The sequence below is a fragment of the Culex quinquefasciatus genome, chromosome 2 (genome assembly GCF_015732765.1).
Source record: "Culex quinquefasciatus strain JHB chromosome 2, VPISU_Cqui_1.0_pri_paternal, whole genome shotgun sequence".
NCBI lineage: Eukaryota > Metazoa > Arthropoda > Insecta > Diptera > Culicidae > Culex > Culex quinquefasciatus.
In genome coordinates, this window is record NC_051862.1 from 207,930,734 (window position 1) to 207,950,524 (window position 19,791).

At 38.9% G+C, this 19,791-nt stretch overlaps 1 protein-coding gene and 1 non-coding gene across 4 annotated transcripts in view; both read right to left on the reverse strand.

The window, feature by feature from the left end:
- The window catches only part of LOC6053703 (THO complex subunit 2), a 26,455-nt gene extending 7,209 nt beyond the window's left edge, over positions 1–19,246 (reverse strand). For 2 of the 3 annotated variants that reach the window (XM_038251478.1, XM_038251476.1), the window contains exons 1-7: positions 19,122–19,246; positions 18,304–18,795; positions 11,408–13,406; positions 7,567–8,731; positions 7,129–7,509; positions 1,934–2,149; positions 1,835–1,872 (exon numbers count right to left, since the gene is read on the reverse strand). In XM_038251478.1, coding sequence (XP_038107406.1) covers positions 1,835–1,872; positions 1,934–2,149; positions 7,129–7,509; positions 7,567–8,731; positions 11,408–13,406; positions 18,304–18,795; positions 19,122–19,165 — 4,335 coding nt within the window. In that variant the 5' untranslated portion in view covers positions 19,166–19,246. The remainder of the gene's footprint in view (positions 1–1,834; positions 1,873–1,933; positions 2,150–7,128; positions 7,510–7,566; positions 8,732–11,407; positions 13,407–18,303; positions 18,796–19,121) is intronic. The other variant, XM_038251477.1, reaches the window with a different exon arrangement.
- On the reverse strand, positions 2,216–2,309 carry Trnay-gua. Its single transcript has 2 exons — positions 2,273–2,309; positions 2,216–2,251 (listed from the first exon to the last, which is right to left on the reverse strand). It is a non-coding gene; the product is annotated as a tRNA-Tyr (tRNA).
- Positions 19,247–19,791: the final 545 nt, after the last annotated feature.

Here is a 19,791-nt window from a genome sequence, read left to right on the forward strand (position 1 = left end):
TTAGTTAAAACTAGAATTTTTTAACTAGAATTTTTCGATTATTAAAATTTTTAATATTAAAATTATTGAAGTTTTGGAATTTTCATTATTTTAATTTTTGGATATAAGAATACTAAATATTAAAAACATAGAAATTTTAAAAAATTAGATATAAAGAATTATGTTTTTTTTTGGAAAAATCTTTTTGTAGCCCTTTTCTTGACTATTTCTTAGGAGGTTTTTTCATAAGGAGTTTTGTGTTCCGTCCGAGCTGCGTACTAGCCTAAAACTTGAAACCGGTGCATTTCATGGAAAGAATCGTAAAGAACGATTGGCTTTACGTGCTGAGGAAAAATTGAATAATGCCAAAAGTTTTACTAATTTAAAAAAATATTATTATTTTGTTATACGCCAAACGATTTCTAAGGTGTAACATATCATCCACAATGCTAATGACCCAAATTGCAAACAAAACTTCAACAAAAACTCCCCAATCTCAACCCAAAGCCGAACTCGGAATGCTCATAATGCATTTTTCTAGTTCTTGCCCATTTTTTCTTTCTTTCATTTTTGGCGAAGTGATACGTACCTTGCACAAGCCTTGTACCGTGTCACAGGTCGGAAGGAGGGAGAACGGAGACTACACCCAATACGATAGATACTACTTCGCACGACTGCGGAGAGCAATTGTCGTGATCAACAGAAACGGTCGGTGGAGGTTGACGGTTGGTAGGTGTTGCTGCTTCCGCGTCGTCGGTGCACATTAACATTGTTTCGTTTTGGCAAATTGAGTTGTGGAAGATTTAAGTGGGTGGCAAAATTTATTTGGTTGAAGATTTTTACGCGAATTCGGTTGACCAGCTTTGTATTACACTTGAATACATTTGTACATTTGGAGTTAATTATTTCAAATCACAGCGAAAAGAATTGGAATCGTTTCAAACGATTGAAAAGTCCATTAATTTAGAAAATACAAAAACAAATAACAATAAATAAGTGCACACTTCTTCTCTTTCACTTTTCACTTTCGAGTTGAGTTACAGCAACGCGTCAAAACGGAACATCTTGGTCGAAATTCTGCAACGCTTGGAACTGCTACTGTGGACTTCCGGTTCGTCAGCCTTGGTTAAGCCTCATGCCTTCAATATGCTTGGATCCTCCTTCCAGGTTGGTAGAATTCCTTCGATTACGCAACAATTTGAGAATTGCGTTGTTGATTTACTTAGCGTTTCCAGTGACTGTCGCTAGCTCGATGCTGATTTGTACTTTTTGCTTGGTTGATCAATTCAGAATGTTCAATCTCCGACATCTCCTGCTGCTTCATTTCTGCGGTTTCAGCTTCTTCTCCAGTAGATCGTGTCTCCAGTTTTGCAAAGCTTCGCCGTGAATCTACCTCTCGATTTCCAAGTTTGCACCGTTGGCCGCAAAGACTGGCCAAAAGGTTCTCCTGATCTTCAAAAGTTGAAGAGTAAATGACAATTTTCCTTGTAGATTCCTGTAGGTTTCACCAGTTTGATTGAAAGTCTGGTAAAACAATTATTTTAACAATCGGTAGATTCACGCTTCCTCCTCCGTAATCATCGGTATTGATCGTCGTCACCGTCGTCTCCTGCCTCGGTCACCTGCCCGCTTTCAGCTCTGTGCACGGTCCACCACCACGTTCGCCACGACGTCTTCAGCTCCACCGTCGTTGTCACCCCCTGAGTGGTGACCTCCTCCTCACACCGTACTCTCCGTTTCTTTCGTTCCTCCCCAAGACCGCACAAGACACCGTTTTGTTTCGGATTTTCTTTTTCTTTCACGGGCACTTGCATTTCACTCTTGTGTCAAGTGTTGTCTACACCAGAATACTAACCTTGGAGCTGGAGCTTTCCACTTTGCGACGTTTGATTTCTGAAACAAGTCATAAAAGTTAGAAATATCTAATAATGTGTTTAGCAATCCCACAAACTACCTCGGTCATGTTCCGGCGGGTCCTGGCTGCTGCGCCGGTGCTGCTGCTGCGACTGCGACTGCTGCTCGTTGCTCGAGTTGGACACCGAGCTGAGGTCCCGCTCGCTGCGATCGCGCTCCCGGTCACGCTCGCTGGCCCGTGATTCCCGCTCGTGCTGCTGCTGCTGTTGCTGGAGCGTCAGCTCGTACTCGGCCGCGGCGGCCGCTTGTAGAGCGGCTGGGAGGATAGAAATAGAAATTTAGCACTCTAGCAGCCAACATTTCAAAAATAAAAAATAAAAAATCCTTCGAGCCGGATTTGAACCAGCGACCTATGGATTACTATTAAACGTTAACAAATCTACAGTCCACCGCTCTACCAACTGAGCTATCGAAGGTACGTTGCGATAAAAAATGCAGCACCGCATGCAACGCATCAAATTTTGATCGCGCAAAGGTCATCAAATCAGAGAAAGGCAATTGCACGAAACTTGTTTTTCGGTTTGCACTCCCCACTTGATGCCGAGTCAGCGGTTTAAAACCACTCGACAAAATTAAACTCTTTGGAGCCTTCGATAGCTCAGATGGTAGAGCGGTGGACTGTAGATTTGGGGTGTACCCCATTTGGCATAATGGACATTTGGCATAACGGGTTTTCAAGATGGACGTTTGGCATAATTCGTTCAAAACTCATCAAGGACGTTTGGCATAATTGACGTTTGGCATAATTTTTGCTTACTTTTTTTTGTTCAATTAGTATTTATTTTTGTAAGGAATAATAATTTATAGGTTTTCCTTTTTCTAAGCAGATAACTTTACTTTAAAAATTATTTTTGTTTTCAAGAAATCTATTATCTTTGTCATTTTCTCCCAATAGATGTATTTTTCCTTTTTTTCTTAATAAAGCTTGAAAATGCATTTTTTCATAATATAAGCATTTTTTTCATAAATATATAATATTGAGATTTGTCTTCTATTGAAATATTTTGCAGCTTATTTGTTGTATTCAATTATTCCTTCTTTTATTTTAAATTCAAGTTAACAAAGTGATGTAAGTTTTGTCAGTCTTTGAAATTTAGCAATAAAGATTTTATACTGTTTACCCTTTTCCCTCCTTTTTCAAATTCAACCTAAAGAATGTAAGTACATTTTGCTCTTCTTATACGAAATGCATTTAAATTTTTTAAAACAATTTGCTCTTCTTTTATTTTAAAGCTAAAATAAGTGAAATCTCTCAAAAAATGTGCAGATTGTTTTTTTTTCAAAATTTTGCAATTATTGTTTGTATGCATTTTTTTCTTCTTTAATATTCATCCTTAATAAGGGATGTACATTTTTTCTTTCTTTAAATATTTGACAAATGAGTTATGAAATTTTCCCTTCTTTTATTTTAAATTCAACTTTTAGATCTCTAAAAACAATAATTTTCGAATATTTGACAATTAACTTCGATTATGAATTTTTTTATAAAATTTATATTTATTTATAAAAAATTCAACTTATGGAAGGAAAAGTAAATTTAAAGATTCACATTTTGACACTCTTTAAATGTTTGACTATCGCAATATTTTTATGTTTTTCACATACCTCTCTTAAAAATAACATTTAATCAGCATTTTTTGGGCAGTTGTCCCTTCCTTAAGATTAGTATTGAATAAATAAAAGAAGAAGAAAATTCCATGAACAACTTTATTGCAAAAATTAAACCAACAGAGAAAAATGTGCAGAAATTATATAAATAATTAAAGACAACATCTATAAGAGAATTTCCCTTCTTCAAGTTAAATATAAAAATGATGAGAAAATTGAATAAAAAAACTTAATTGCAAAATATTTAAAGAAAAGCAACATCGACATCCATTCACCCAAAATACAGGATCGAGAGTATAATTCCATCAAAATTTATAGAGAGCTCAATGCTAAACTCGATAGAATAATGGTACCAACTCACACCTGCAAAACAATTAATTTAATTAATTAATTGAAACAGTAAATCTGCAACAAGAGTCATACATCGAAATCTGACTACTCTTGTGTCACCAAGCTGCTGTGGCCAAGGCAGTTTAGTCATTGATTTAGTCTATTAAAGGTCTCTGGTTCAGTTCCCGTAGAGAACACTTTTTGTTTTGAAGGATGAACTTTTTCTTGAAAATGGACTCGAGGGCATAATTCTCTTGGTCATCTAGAACTGTGTTCTCTGTGTCTGTAATCTTTCCGCTAGTCTCGTGTCGGATGAGTGCTGCCCAGTTATGGGGTTTCTTTAGATTAAATTCGAAAAAAGAAGGGAAAATGTGAATTTAGATTTCCTTCTTCAAGTAAAATGTTGATCAAAAGAAGGCAAAATTGCATTGTCGAAGATTTGAAGAGGTTTTTTTCATCATGAATTTCATATAAAAGAAGGGAAAATTTCATTTAAAAAATTACTGCTAATTATATTGAAAGGGGAAAAATCTTAAGCTAACAAGATATATTTTCTTCTTTATACTAATTATTTAATAAAAATATCAAAATTTCATTGAAAAGATTTATTGTGAATTATTCAAAAAGGAAAGAATTTACTTTTGGGAAAAATATAGAGATACCTAATTTTTATAGAAAAAATGATAATCTCTTAAAGTAATATAAAAAAGGTTAAAAAATATATATTTTCGTTCGTGAAAATGACAAATACTTAACAAAAAAAAAACAAGCTAGTAATAATTATGCCAAACGTCCATTATGCCAAACGTCCTTGATGGTTTTTGAACGAATTATGCCAAACGTCCATTATGCCAAACGTCCTTGATGGTTTTTGAACGAATTATGCCAAACGTGCATTATGCCAAATGTCCATTATGCCAAACGTCCCTGATGTCTTGGACCAATTATGCCAAACGTCCATTATGCCAAACGTCCATCTTGAAAACCCGTTATGCCAAATGTCCATTATGCCAAATGGGGTACACCCGTAGATTTGTTAACGTTTAATAGTAATCCATAGGTCGCTGGTTCAAATCCGGCTCGAAGGAGTATTTTTTATTATATTTGCTCATAGAAACATCAGTTTAAATATCACAACTCCTGTTGAAATAATGTATTACTTTTTGTAATATTATTGATTAATTTATAGTCATTTGAAGGTATTTTACAAAAAATACTACTTATTTCAAAACGCGAGCACAAATCTAGAGCGACGAAAAACTGGTCTGATATATTCCTACCGTTTGTCACTTCCACACCAATCGCTACTGGACACTCTCTCTTTGCTCTCCCTCCCACTCCAACTGGGTAGTGAAGCGAATGGTTCAGACAGACCGATTTCGTTATGTCGTTCATTTAAGAAATTGTTTAAAAACAATAGGAAATATACCCATTTATATCACTCTAAGCCAGGCCTGCCCAACGCCATTTCATCCGGCCCGCGACGGCTTTTCAAAATAGTTCTTTGACCGGCCCTTAAGGCTGTTCATGAAATATTAAATAAATAAATTGATTGTCTGAAATAAACAAAATAAGCTTGAGATCAAATTTAAACATCCCAAGTAACATTTTTTCCAGGAGTTCTACAAGACCTATTCAAGATAGCTACAGCATAGCAGTTTGGACCGGGGTAAGATAAAATTCTCTTCAAAACTTCTTCAGGAGTTTGGAAGAGTACTTGAAGAGAGTTTTTTCCTACCGCGGTCCAAACAACATTCTTCATGTTTGAATTTAATTCTTATAATTTTTTTATTGATATTTTTAAACTGAAAACTTGTCCATTTCGTAAAATTGTGATTTTTTTTTAAATATTATATCAAGGTACTTAATTGTACTTTACAATTTTAAACAAACAAAAATTGAAATAAGTCAAATAAACACATTTTTGAAAGTTATCTTTGTTTTCATTCTTTGAATCAAGATAAATGAATCCTATTAGCAACACTAGTTCTTCTATTTATTTACTTTAAAAGAACCCAATCATAAAAAAAACGTATTTTTTCAACTTTTATCAAATATTAGTTCCGGCCCGCCAGTGTTTTAGAAAAATCAGATCTGGCCCGCAAGGCTAAAAGGTTGGGCACACCTGAGTACGAGCAACACACTAGAACAGGCTTTGAGTGTTTGTGCCAGGCATATTTGAAATTATACATTCTTGATTTTTTTTAAATGTATCTTTAAGGGGACAAAACCCGCAAATTTTGTACCAAATATAATTTCTAACCAAAAATGAGCCGCCGAGTTATGATTTTTTTAAATGTGTTTTGTATTTAAAAAAGAAATAGTACGCTATTTATTTTACTTCAGTTAATATTGATTTTGGGCCTATTTAAAATTTTAGTCTTGAACATAAATTTGGAGACTTGGAAAACTAACATTTTATTACTTGAGTTTTGAATTTAAAATCAAATTTGCAATCGAAAAATAGTTGACAAACATTCAAAATAGCGCTGTTTTCAAGTTATAGCCACTAAACGTTAATTTTCAAAAAAAAAAAATAGATTTAACTCCCAAAAAGGTTGTTTGGGACTCAAAAAGTGTGTTTCTGACTGGATTTTTATCAATTTCAAATTTCCCTTAAGGGTGCACAGCAACCAAGGAAGTTGTTGTCTTCTTTTGACAAAATAGTCAAACTTACGGACCCAATCCTGCAAAAATCTGATTGTAAAAATAGTCAAACTTTATTATAAATTATTTGGTAGACTGTACTTTAGGGGTGAATCAAAAATTATATCGATTGTTCCCGTAGTTTTGAAGATACTAAAATGTCTGTAACACAAATCTGGGTGCAAAAGCTCTGGTTGATGTGCACCGTTAACTCGATTTCACCATTAAGGCTAGTCTGCAGATCGGAAGGAAAGGGGTCAAGAAACAGCTTTACGAACGGCAGGACAAAAGAGAGGGAACGTTTTCTTGGGGCTTTTCTTCACCCTCTCTGGCTTGCTTTCGCTACCGCAGCTGCCCATTTGATTTTTTCTTGACCGGTTTCTTCCGAAGTGCATACCTTACATTATGTAGCTGCTTCCACGCAATAAAAAACAGTTGCGTTGCAGACTCCATCTCGACTTTGGACGTAAGATTCAAATACCTAAAATGTCACGCCGGGAGGCTTGCGACGGTAATGCAACACTGTTGCAATTTTTTGGATTGACACCGCAGATAGAACCCTTAGGACAAAGTTCTTTGTCAAAAATGACTTCTTACGCTAGTCGTATGCACGTTGATGATGCTGATGTTGAAGAAATAACACCCACTCACCTTTCGTGCTCTTCTCCCTTCGCTTTTCCTTCTCCTTCTCTCGCTTCCGCTCCGCCGCCGCTTCCTCCCTCTCACGCTCCTTCTCTCTCGCCCTCTCCTCCCGTTTAATCTCCTTGGACGACTTCTCCTTCGAACCACTTCCGCCACCACCTCCACTACTGGACTCCCGCACCGATTCCCGCAGCGGCGTCTCCTTCTTGATCTCGCGCGTCTCCAGCACAATCTTGACGTCGTCGTTGTTGCTGCTGCTGTTACTCTTGCTGGTGGTGGAACTTGTCGAGTTGCCGTTGTTGACGGTGGTGGAACTCGGTTGGGGTTTGCTGCTGCTCGAGTTGGTCGTCGTGACGATGATCTTCTTCTCGATCTTGATCTCTTTGCGCTCTGGAAGGTTAGAGGTTTGGTTAGAATGTTTAAGGTGTTTAATTGACAATGACTCACCACCCTTGCTGTCGCCGTTCATGGCCTTCGAGTCTTGCGACTCGACCTTGACCGGCTTCTCGGCAACCTGGTGGAAGTCGCTCTCGCGCATCATCTGGCCGGATTTGGCCTTGAGTTGGCCGATGTAGCTCGAGGCAAGCACGAACAGGTCCTGCCGCTTGTTTTTCTCGTCTTCGCGTACCTTTTCGACCTTCTTCTCGATGATCTGGGCGAGTTTGGCAAGGACGGGGAAGTGCGGCAGGATGCGCATCAGGATGATGAGCGAGTTGCGGATCTGCATGTAGTCCTTCGAGTCGAGGCAGAACACCATGGCTTTGGTGATTTTGTAGTGCCACTTGTGGCAAACGTGGCGGTAGTTTTCGTAGTTGACGTGATCGTTCGCCTCGGAGAACTGATTGCTGACACGGAACTTGGTCACGAAGCCCGGATAGTTGGAGCACTCGCGGTTGAAGGTCGTCTGGTCGGCGTGCCAACGCATGACCGTCTCGAGCATGGCGCACAGGAAGCGGCCATAGCGCGTCGCTTCGTTCTCCGTGCAGGACGTGACCGAGTAGGTGATGTCACAGAAGATCCGATCGTAGCACAGCAGCGTGCTAAAGTTGGCCGTCTTCAGGCTGTGGATGGTGTGGACAAACTTGGCACAGTACAGCGCGTCCAGGGCGGTGAAGGTACAACGCGGAAAGAGACACAGCTGCAGGAACTGCGTGATGGTTTCGTTCTTGGCGGATTTGGCCGATCGCGACAGGAACCACGAGTCCTTCTCGCTCGTCAGTCTGTGCATGATCTTGTCGACGTGTTCCTGCTGCTTCTTGCGCTCGTCCTGCAGCTTCTCCATCAACGCGACGTAACGCTCCTGTTCTTTCTTGTTCTTGGACGCGTTCTGCTCTTTCGAATCCATCGCCGCAAGCGACAGCTGCTTCAGCTTGTTGACCTCGCGCTGGTAGCTGTCGGCCGGAACCTGCAGGTCGTACATCGACAGCGACCAGAACGTAACCAGGAACTGCGGGCTGATGTCCTCCCAGACTTTGGGCGGATGCAGCGGACGAACCGACTCGATTACCGGATTCATCACGAACGACGTCGCTTCCAGATATTTGACCATCTTCTGCGAGGTCGACAGCTTCTTCGAGTTTTGGTCTGCCTTGCGCAGCTGGTCGTACTTTTGCTGCAATTGAGAAAAAAGAAAATAAGTCTCCAACTCTAAGTTCACCCTTGAAGGCTAATACGGAGATCGGAAGGAACGCAAACGCAAAATTTTGAAACATGGAAGATTAGAAACCAAATACCAATTTTAGATTAAAAAAAATATCTATATAATTTTTTTTTTAATCTTGAAAAGTTTGAAAAATTAAAAACTCCAAAATTAAATTAAACCATTTTATCAAAAATTATCAAAAAAAATTGGAGATAAATTTCAGAAATGCTATAATTAAAAATTTTAGTTCAATTCAAAACTTTAAAAAATCAAAACCTGAAAAAGTAAAAAAAAATCCATAATTTCAAAAAATAGTAAAAAAAATATTTAAAAAAATCTGAGCATCAAAATTTTAAATATAGAAACGCTACAAATCCAGAGTTTTTTTTTAAATAGGTCCTATAAACATATGAAAGACAAAAGCCTATATTTTCAAAAAATTTAAAAATGATATTTTTTTTCAAAAATTTTAAAATTGTATTTTTTAATTTTAAAAAAACTTTTTTTTTGTAAAATCCAAAATATTAAAAGAACGGTTCAAAACAGTTGGTATTCTTTTGTTTGAAGTGCTCGTCGAAATTTCCTTAAATAATAAAAAAAAATAATAATAATCCTAAAATATGACTCTAAAAATGTTAAAAAAAATTACTTTCAAAAATTAAAGAAATTCAGAATTTAGGATTTAAAGGCATTTTGAAATAAGAAATATAAGGACTTTCAGAAATATAAGAATTTGGGAATAAGGGATTTTAGAACAGCAAGATTTTTAAATTTAAAAATTGTTGGTTTTTAAATTTTAAGTTAAAGAATTTTTAAATTTTAATGATTTTAAGTTTTAAGTTTTCTGTATCTTAGATTATTTGTATTTTTTTTTGTAATTCTTAAATGTTTAAATTTTGAATCTGTGTTTTTTTTTAAATTCACGAATTTTTGAATTTAGAAATTTAAATAAATTAAAAATTTGGAAAATTTATAAATTTCAAAATTATAAACTTTGAAAATTCAATAGTTCAAAAATGAAAAAAAAAATCAAAAATCAAGATCAGAATCAGAAATTTAAAAAATGAAAAACAAATTATAAATCAAATATTTAAAAGTAGTTATTATTAAATTGAAGAATCAAAATGTTTACAAACTTTAAGATAAAAAAATTGAACGATTTCTAGATAATATTTTCAAAACAACCTATCCGTCATTGGTTTCCTATGCAGATAGGACCATTTGAAAATTTAATCTAGATTTGTAAATTTGAGAATTAAAGGGTTTGTAAATAAAAAAAATAGATTTTTTAATTTTGCATTCCAAGATCTGTCTGAAATTGTTTTTTGTTTTGTTAATTTTTGTAACGAAGCAACCTTTGAGAAAGCTGAGGTAATGACGCTGTTATCCTTGTGCTGTATGTTGACGACCTGCTAATCATCGGTAAACGGCAAGAGACAATTCAAAAGCTGAAAATGGACTTGGCGCAAACCTTCGAGATGACGGACTGCGGAGAAGTCAAGTTTTTCCTAGGGATGAAGATCGACTACAACTGGCAGCAAGGTCGAATGAAGCTGTCCCAAGCAGCTAGCATCGATAAGGTCCTGAAGAACTTTGGAATGGAAAATTGTAACCCGACGAAAACTCCCATGGAAAAGGACTGATGCTTGAGCGACAAGTTACGGAAGCTGCCGAAGAACCTTACCGTGAGCTTCTGGGTAGTCTCATGTACATGATGATGTCTACCAGACCGGATATTTGCTTTTCGGTTGGATACTTGGGACGATTCCAACAACAACCAGGACAGCAGCACTGGACGGCGCTGAAACGTGTTGTACGATACATGAAAGGTACCAAGCAGATGAACCTGGAGATCAACCGTTGTGAGGACGCCAACTGCTTGCTCGGGTTTGCTGACGCGGACTGGGCAACAGACACTGAAGACCGGAAGTCAGTCAGCGGATTCCTGTTCCAAGTATACGGTAATACGGTCTCGTGGTCCAGTAAGAAACAGACGACTGTGGCCACATCTTCGAGTGAAGCTGAGTACGTTGCCTTGAGTGCTGCTGCATCGGAAGCAATCTGGTTGCGTGGTCTTTTGGGAGATCTTGGAGAAGCCATCACTGGACCGGTAACAATTTTTGAAGATAACCACGGATGCATCGGGATGGCGAAGAATTTGGAGTCAAAGCGAGCGAAGCATATTGACATCAAACATCACTTCATCCGGGACCACGTTGCTGACGGGAAGCTCAACATTCAACCTATCGGGACAACCAACCAGCTAGCAGACATCTTCACGAAGGCGTTGGACCCTGGACGTTTTGGAGACCTGCGAGGACAACTAGGACTGCGCGATCGAGAGGGGGTGTAACGAAGCAACCTTTGAGAAAGCTGAGGTGCGATCGACAGGCCAGCTTCTAGTTCATTCAGTTGCGAACACTCAAGCGAGCAAGACGCAAAATAAAGATTCCTTACGAAAAACCCTAAACCGAGTCAAGAATTCCTTTAATTTTATTTTTCAAAATTCTTAAATTTTGAAATGCTTAAATTGTTGAATTTTGTTTGTTTTACTTAAGCATTTAGACTTTTTTAATATTTCAAAATTTTTACGAGAATCTCACCGTGTTCCTTCCGATCTCCGTACTTAGCTTCATGATTACTTACACTTATCGCGTGCGAAAACATCGGCCGCGCCAAAAAGAACGCCACGTCCGAGTGAATGTGGTACTCCTGCAGCATACTATGGATCGTCGGTAACCGTTCAACGTACTCCTCCACCGAATACGTCGACCCCAGGAACGTCCCAAACTGGACCAGCGTGTCCTGGCACTGATCGTACAGCTTCCCGACCAACTTCAAATGACTCGACGCCGTCTCCCGATAAATCACGCAGTGCTTCTGCTGCGCAATCAACAAACACAGCGCCACTGACAAATCATTACTCGCCAGCGCCTCCTTCAACCGCTGCGACGACTTCTTCGTGTTCCGCACCTGGCTAAAGTACCCGGCCTCACCCCGCAGCAACTCCCCACCGCACATCGCCCCAATCTGCTCCGCCGTCATCTCTTCAGCCGCCTCAATTCCCGTCATCTTCTGCACGACCTCCTTCAGAATCAGCAAGTCCAAGCTCTTGTGCGACTTGAGCTGATTCGCCACGTACTGCAGCAGTCCGCTCAACTCGATGTTGTACTTCTTGTAGATCGCCCCGCAAAAGTTGGCCAAACTCTGCAGCCACATCGAAAACGAAGTCCCGTCGTTTTGCATCGGGTTGCGATCGACCTGCTCGAGCGACTCGATCAAACAATACCCGAGCACGTCGTACGACAGCGAGGTGAGGTACTTCAGCGAGTCAACGACCGGCGTGATCAGATTGTCGTAGATCTGGATCTGCAGCAGAATGTAGTCGAACAGGAATCCCGGCGAGCAGTGACTCAACTTGCCGATCAACCTCCCCACCGGCTTGCTATTCTCCTTGCTGACGCGCTTCATCAACGCCTTGATCTGCTTTTGCGCATTGCCGCGACGTCGAATCAGCTTCGGCTGCAGCTGAAAGGTGTCGTTCTTCCAGCGCGCGTACAAACTGTACCGAAACTGGTACGGATACAGCTTCACGATCGACCAGATCTCCTCCGCCACGCAACAGTTGCAGTCCATGTACGAGAGCGACGGCAGAATGGCCGCGTCCAATATCGAGATGATGTCGTAGTAAAGCAGTTCGTTCTCCGCACCCGTTGCCGGCGGATTCGACGGATCGACGTTCATCTCCGTCAGGATGGTACGCACCAAACGAAGCAGTTTGTACAGCAAAACTGAGTCGTAATGCAGAGACGGTCCCAACGCGATGAACATCGGGAAAGCGTGGTTGCGAAGCTTGGCGATCGTCGTGACCGGCGCTGGCGCCAACTTGCTCAACCCGTTACTAATTGGTCGTCCCTTGATGTTGCACGGCAGGGCGCACTTCAACCGGTACACCGGCTCGATGATCATGTGCAACAGCCGACACATGGCCCTCGCGATCGGCTCATTCACCATAACCGACTGCTCGGGCAGCTTCTTCAACAGCAGCTGAGCCGTGTTCCAATCGCCGACATGCAGCAACGCCTCGCACAAACCCCACTTCTGATTGGTCGCGTACCGTTCTGGCGTCATCTCCTTCTCCGGTTCCGGCTCCTGCTCCTTGTCCTTGTTCGTCGACACCACGTTCAACTTCCGCACAAACTCCTTCGCGTCCGCCACCTCCGACTCCCACTCCCCAACAATCAGCTTGTCCGTCGGACTCAACCACGCGTAAATGTCGTCCAGCTTAATGACGCCATGCTGCAGCAACAGCGCCGTCACCTTAAACAGCGACTCGGGCGTCTTGACGTCCGCAAAGTGCCGATACTTGTACCCCAACACCTCACAAATGATCGTCCCATCGTTAATGTAAGCCTGCAGCAGCGGAATGAAGATCTTGTCGTGCTCGGGACGTTGCTCGAACGACTCCAGGATGATGTCCAGCACGCGGTTCGGATCGAGGTTGAAGCAACCGATCAGCGATTTGATGATTTCCAGCACGTTCAGCACCGACACCGACTCGGCAAACTCCTGGTTCAGCTCGGTGATCAGCTTGGCGTATCCTTCGCTCTCCTCCCGGAACAGGTTGAAGCGGCGCTGTTTGTAGCTGGAAGAAGAGAAAATGGAAGTTGATTTATGAGCTCTTCTTTTTATATTTATTGGCGTAGGACTACGTCTCACTCGAAACAGAGTACAAAATATCAAAAGCTCAACATAGCAACCAATGTGAGCAATTCTCTACAAAATCGGCCGATTTCGACAATTTGTATTTTTGATTTGGCTCAAAATTTGAGAGGGCCTTTTCTATGACCAAAAAAGTTATTTTGTGTCACCCATACAAGTCTCCGTACAATTTTGGCAGCTGTCCATACAAAAGTGATATGTAAATATTTAAATAGCTGTAACTTTTTTTTTAAATTAGAATTTAACAGTTCTGCTCCAGGATGTTACATTTGTAATTCAGAGATTTGGATAACCTTTCAACGGAATCGACGTAACACCTTATAATGTGGCCCTCTTAAACCTTGCGGTTTCGTCAACGGATCCACAGGCGTGTATCATTCTTTTTGCGACAAGACTCCGCCTCCCGGGTCTCCTAAGTGTGAAGGTATGGGCACGGGGAGAGGGCAACGAATACCTATATTTACACTTAGAATTTTTTGCGTCCGCCCCGGGATTCGAACCGGCAACCTCTGGATTGTGAGTCCAGTGCGCGGTCCGATTGATCCATACAGGCAGACATTAGGATAAGGATAACCTTTCAACTGTGATCAATTCATAGGCCTTTGCAGGGAGGGTACATAATTCTACGTTTAGATTTTGCTAGCTGGGTGCTCTTTTAGGGAAAATAAATTTTGAGAAAAAAAACCCTAGATCTATGAAACAGCTGTAACTTTTGAGTGAATTTTCTGATCAATTTGGTGTCTTCGGCAAAGTTGTAGGTATTGTTGAGGGATATCCAGAAAAAATAGGTACACGGAAAAAAATCCCGATTTTTTAATAAACTTTTTTTTACAAAAACACAATTTCCCAAAATATGTATTTTTTAATTTCGAGATTTTTTTATGTTTAAGTGGACAAAAACCCACAACTTTTGAGCCATAGAGAAGTTTTCAAGATATAGCCATCGAAAGTTTGATTTCAGCGAAATATTTGCTTCGATTTTTAAAAAATGGTGACCATAAGTGACCATTTCTGAAAATATTTTTTAAGGTTCAGAAAATTTGATATAAAATTGTCTCAGAGACATTCAAGATTGGACCTCCGGTTGAGATGCTGCGGCTTAATGAAAAACAAACAGGAAAATTTACTTTTCTAAGTCTCACCCAAACAACCAACCATTTTCTAATATCGTGAAATTTCCGGATCTTTTCAAAAACAATATTTACAAAAAAAATTGAATCAAGACTAACATTTCAAATGAGCGTAATATTGAAAGCTTGGCGGCCCTTTGAATTGAAAATTCAGGAATTAAAAAAAATAAAAATGCAAAATGTAAAATATAAAAAATTAAAAGATTTAGAAATTTAATGAGCAATTCCAGCTCAAATCAGGAATTTTTCGGGTACTTTTGTACCCGACCCTTTGGGCTATATAAGCCATTTTTGTGTATATGGAGCCAATAGTACTCGAAAATAACATTTGAGTAAGGTATTTAAATATTTTTGTATTTTGTAATTTAAAAATCACTGTGTCTCGAAGCCGATGCATCGTATCAAAAAGTGGTCAAAGACAAACTGTAGGAAATTGGACGGGCTTTCTGAAAAAATACACTGAAGCAAAAATACACGCCACTTCTATGAGATTTTTTGATTTTCAACTAAAAAATTAATTTTCAAGGAGAAGTCACGATTCTTTTTCGTTCAAAATTTTTGAGGAAATAGCCTAAAATGTTACAAAAAGATTAACGAAAAATGCAGGATGGTAGGTATGTCTCTCCTAAAAAAATACAAAAATCATTAACTGAAACAGTTTTTCTGAAAAGTGGTCTAAACTTCAAAATTGTTAAAACCCGATAGTGGGAATCGATTCCCCAGACAATTTTACATATAAGTCTCTATATTGACCATTGTCCTATGATCCAATGTCCAATCCTTGTTAAGATATAGCGGTTTTAAGAATAAAAATGTTGAAAAAATTGATTTTTTGGTGGTTTTTGGCAATTTTTATAAGACAGACTTGATTTTTCAGTCTCGTAAATATTTTTACCGGACAGCTCGTCCAATTTTCCATAAGTTTGTCTTTGACAGCATTTCAATTGGATGTATGGGCTTTCAGATAAAAATATTTAAGATACTGAATAATTAAGTCTGTCATATAGAAATTGCCAAAAACCACCAAAAAACCATTCAAAATTCAAAAAACTTGTAGATTTTATTGAAATTAGAAGTCAAATCAACTGAAAACAATCTGAAATAAATTTTTCTGCATTGATTATTATATTCAGCATATTTGGGCTGGATTAAAAATATGTTAGATTTTTATGAAATTATTAAAACAACAAAAATTTACGTCAAACTTAAATATTTTGGAAACTAATGATTGCAAAACATATGGACAGGTGTGAAATCCTTTTTTTAACACTTTTTTCATTTAAATGTTAAAACCGTGGCTAGTAAATTACATTTTCAAACGCAAAAATTTCACTCCAAATAAGTGAAACATAATTTCAAAAAAAAAAAATCTCAGAATTTGGGTTTTTTTTTCCTCCAAAAACTCTCCAAATTATCTTTTTTTCTGTAATTTAAGATTACGGTAAAAATGGTGGTATTTAAGAATTCAAGGAGAATTTAAAACAATACAATTTTTAGATTTTAGAAGTTTTGATTTTTGAATTTACTTTTGTTGATTGATTTTTTCCATATCTAGAATTGATTTTGAAAAGGTCTATAACTATTGTGTTTTATATGATTATAGGAACTTTAAAAAAAAACTCAAGCAACTTGTCTTGACCACGTTTTTTCCCAGCATCAAATTAAACAAACAAAGCTTAAAGATTGCCCAAAAAATCAGGGAACAAAAAAAGCATAAAATCAAGATTTGAATGTTTTTCTAAATCAAACATGGCCGCCAAATGGCTGCTGGGGAATGATACCTTTCAGAGCCTTAATGAAACTTGAATGAAAAAAAAAAAAAAAAACTGTAGAATCTAGAGGTGGGCAAACCCGCTCTTTTTTAGGAGCCGCTCATTTTCGTTCGCTCATTAAAAAGAACCGCTCTTTTGAACGGCTCTTTCACTCTTTTTCAAAGTTTGGATAAAAGGGGTTTTTTTAAGAATCGTGTGATTCTCCGCCCGTGTGGATCAATCGGACCGCGCACTGGACTCACAATCTAGAGGTCGCCGGTTCGAATCCCGCGGCGGGCGCTCTAAAATTCTTTGTGTTAATATGGGTATTCGGCGCCGTCGCTCCGTGCCATACTTTCATACACTTAGGATCCCAGGGCGGCGAAGTCCTTGTAGATAAAAGGAAGACACTAGTGGTTGGTACTAGCAATGGTGGCCGACAGCTATAAAGTCAACTTCGTTTTTTTTCGTGATTTTATATTGGACTTCAAAAAATAATTTGATAAAACAAATTCAAACTGAAAACGAGAAGATGCCCTTGGAAACCATAAGTCTTGGTGGTCTCTTTGTCAAGATTTCTACTCGAACCTAAACATTCGAGTAATTGAATGGCATCCAAACTTAAATCTAGGATGCTGGAAAAAATGTTTTTAATTGCGTTTATTTCTGCAGGAATTGAACTATTGCTGAATTTTATTTTAGGAAAACATTCTGTGTACTCTTTTCTACATTTTGATTTATTCGATATAGTCTATAAACGCTAAAGTTTAATCGGAAAAAGGGTTTATTTTATTTTTTTAAATCTTTAAACTATTTAGTAGATTATTGGTAATATTTTACAAATTAGAAATGCTCAAATTCGTATTCTGGTAATACTATAGTTTAAAATTCAGATGTACAATGATTTTTTTTTTCATTTTGTTTAGACAATCATTTACTTTTGAGATAAATTTTTATTAGCATTGAAATATTTGAAATTGCATTTTGAATCCTCAAAAACAAATTTAAAACATTTTTTTTTTTGGAAATTTAATAAATTATATTTATAACACAAATCATGCCATCTTAAAACGGTTCTTTCAAAAGACCGAAGTTTAAAAAGAACCACGGTTCTTTTTTTCTGTTCGTTCGCTCTTTTTAGTGAACCGGCTCTTTGAGCGGCTCGCTCTTTTTTTGCCCTCTAGTAGAATCTCTTGCAAACTTTTCAAAACAATATTATTTACGAAACTAACTTATAAATATTTACCTTTAAAACATTTTAAATAACGAGACATTAAATCGCTGAGAGACGTAAATCTTGTGGTAAATTATTTTTACCATGAATTCTTGGATTTATTGGATTATTTTTGCAACATTAATACATATCGAAAATTACACCTGAGATATTTCGTGATACTATTAAAATCAAAAATTCAAAATTAGTCTTGAAATATGAATGTTATGCTCATTTTTATACATCAAATAAATGCTTTTTGACGTTGAATAACGTCTTACTCGAAGGAACTGGGTTTTTTAGACTAATCGATTAGCACAATTTTTGAACTGTTCAATTTGAAAAGTATTCAACAATTTTCTATAAAACTTTTAACATTCGTAAGATAGTTCTACCATCAAAATGATTTAATATTTTAAAATGTTTTCAAAGTTCAGAGAACTTGCAAGCGAAATTAATTTCCTCAACACTCACGGGAAGATCAAGTACCAAGAATGCATAAAATGGGCCACCGAAAATGATTTTCTTTAACACGGATGTGAATTTCAAGTACCTAAGACACTTACAATTTCAACTTACGTTTTTTTTTTGCAAAAATATTGCAAACATTAAAACATATAAAATTTTAGTGCAGCTTAAAATTTTTTTTTAATAAATTTGAAATACGATTAAAAAAGCTTCAAAAGACAAAAACTATTGATATTAAAGTTGACCTCAAATACTTACTAAAGCTTCGTCTTCACTTTGATAAACTTTGTGTAGAAGCTGCGATTCTTGATCGTCCCGACGTCCTGCAGCGTGTCGATCTCCAGCCGCTCCTTCAGCAGCTTCTCCGACAGGAACCGCTCGGACTCCTTCACGATGTAACAGAACACGGTCCGCTCCTCACTGGACCCCTCCCCGGAACCCCCACCATTGCTACTTCCTCCCCCAGCCGTTCCCCCACCACTTCCCCCACCGGCGGTTCCTCCTCCGCCTCCCCCAGCCGTCTCGGCGTCCAAAATGCCGAAAATGTCCAGCAGAATCGACGGAATGTCACTGTGCAGGTTGACCAGCTCGCCCAGCATCGACAGGACGCTCTCCTTCTTGATCTGGCCGCGGATGCCGTGCGCAATCAGGTCGTACACGGCCCGGGAAACACCCGTCTTGCGGTCACCCTTGGCGAACAGCGGACTGCTGGCCGGATCATCCTTCAGCAGTGACTTGCAGTGCTTCAAGCTGGAAGAAAACAACAGAAAAAATGTAAACAAACAATCCGGAAGACTGACCGCGAAGCAGTTCCCCGCACTGTCCGCCTTTCAAACAAAAACCGGTCCCTCGTTTCTACGCATCTTGCCGCCGCCGGAATGAAGCCGACGACGACGAAAACAAAAGCCAAGAAGAAAACACAACTTTTTTGCATCTTTGCGGAAAAGAAGACCAAATTTCAATCCATCTTTTCTCGCTCAAATGGGCGAATTTCCCGGAAACTCCACCACCCAACGGAAGCGCACGGCACGGGGAACACTTTGTGGTCGGTTTCGGCCGGAACCGGCGATAATTACAATTCAGATCGTCCGCTTTTTTCCCATGATTTCCAGTCCAACATTTTCGCGAGAGAAGAAATTTCACAGACTTTGACGTTTGCTGCGGGTGTGCGTGGTGCGGTGCGTGCTCGCGAGGTGGCGCGTCGAGCGGGCGCGGGCCGAGTGGAAGGGGCGGAGATGACGGAACGCGGCGTTGAATGTGATCTAAAATGGGTCGGGGACGAATGTGAAATATAGGTGGCGGCAATAGGATTCTAAACAAACGGAAACAAACACACTTAAAAACCATTGCTGATCATGTTTATTTCAAAGCAACAAAATAAAAATAAAAATGGCAAGACAACATTTTACGATGGATCATCTATGGTCCCCAAGGAACGAGCTTATACACTCAACCCCCGGTATTTGATCAATTTTTCGTTTGACACTTCTTAGTTTGTACTGCGTTGGTTTGACAAAGTCAAACTAAAAGGCACGAACTGTCCCTTTCGACGTCCCTTTTTACAGGGCGATCACAAACGTTTACTAGTGTGTGTGAAATCCGTGTAAAGATGTGTCAAACTAAAAAGTGACCCCGTTCGTTTGACAACAGTTGGTGTCAAACCATCGGGATTTGAGTGTATGAGCATATATGGCAAATATTGCGCGTATTCCCGAAAAGGACACGCGGCATATTTACCAGCCTCGA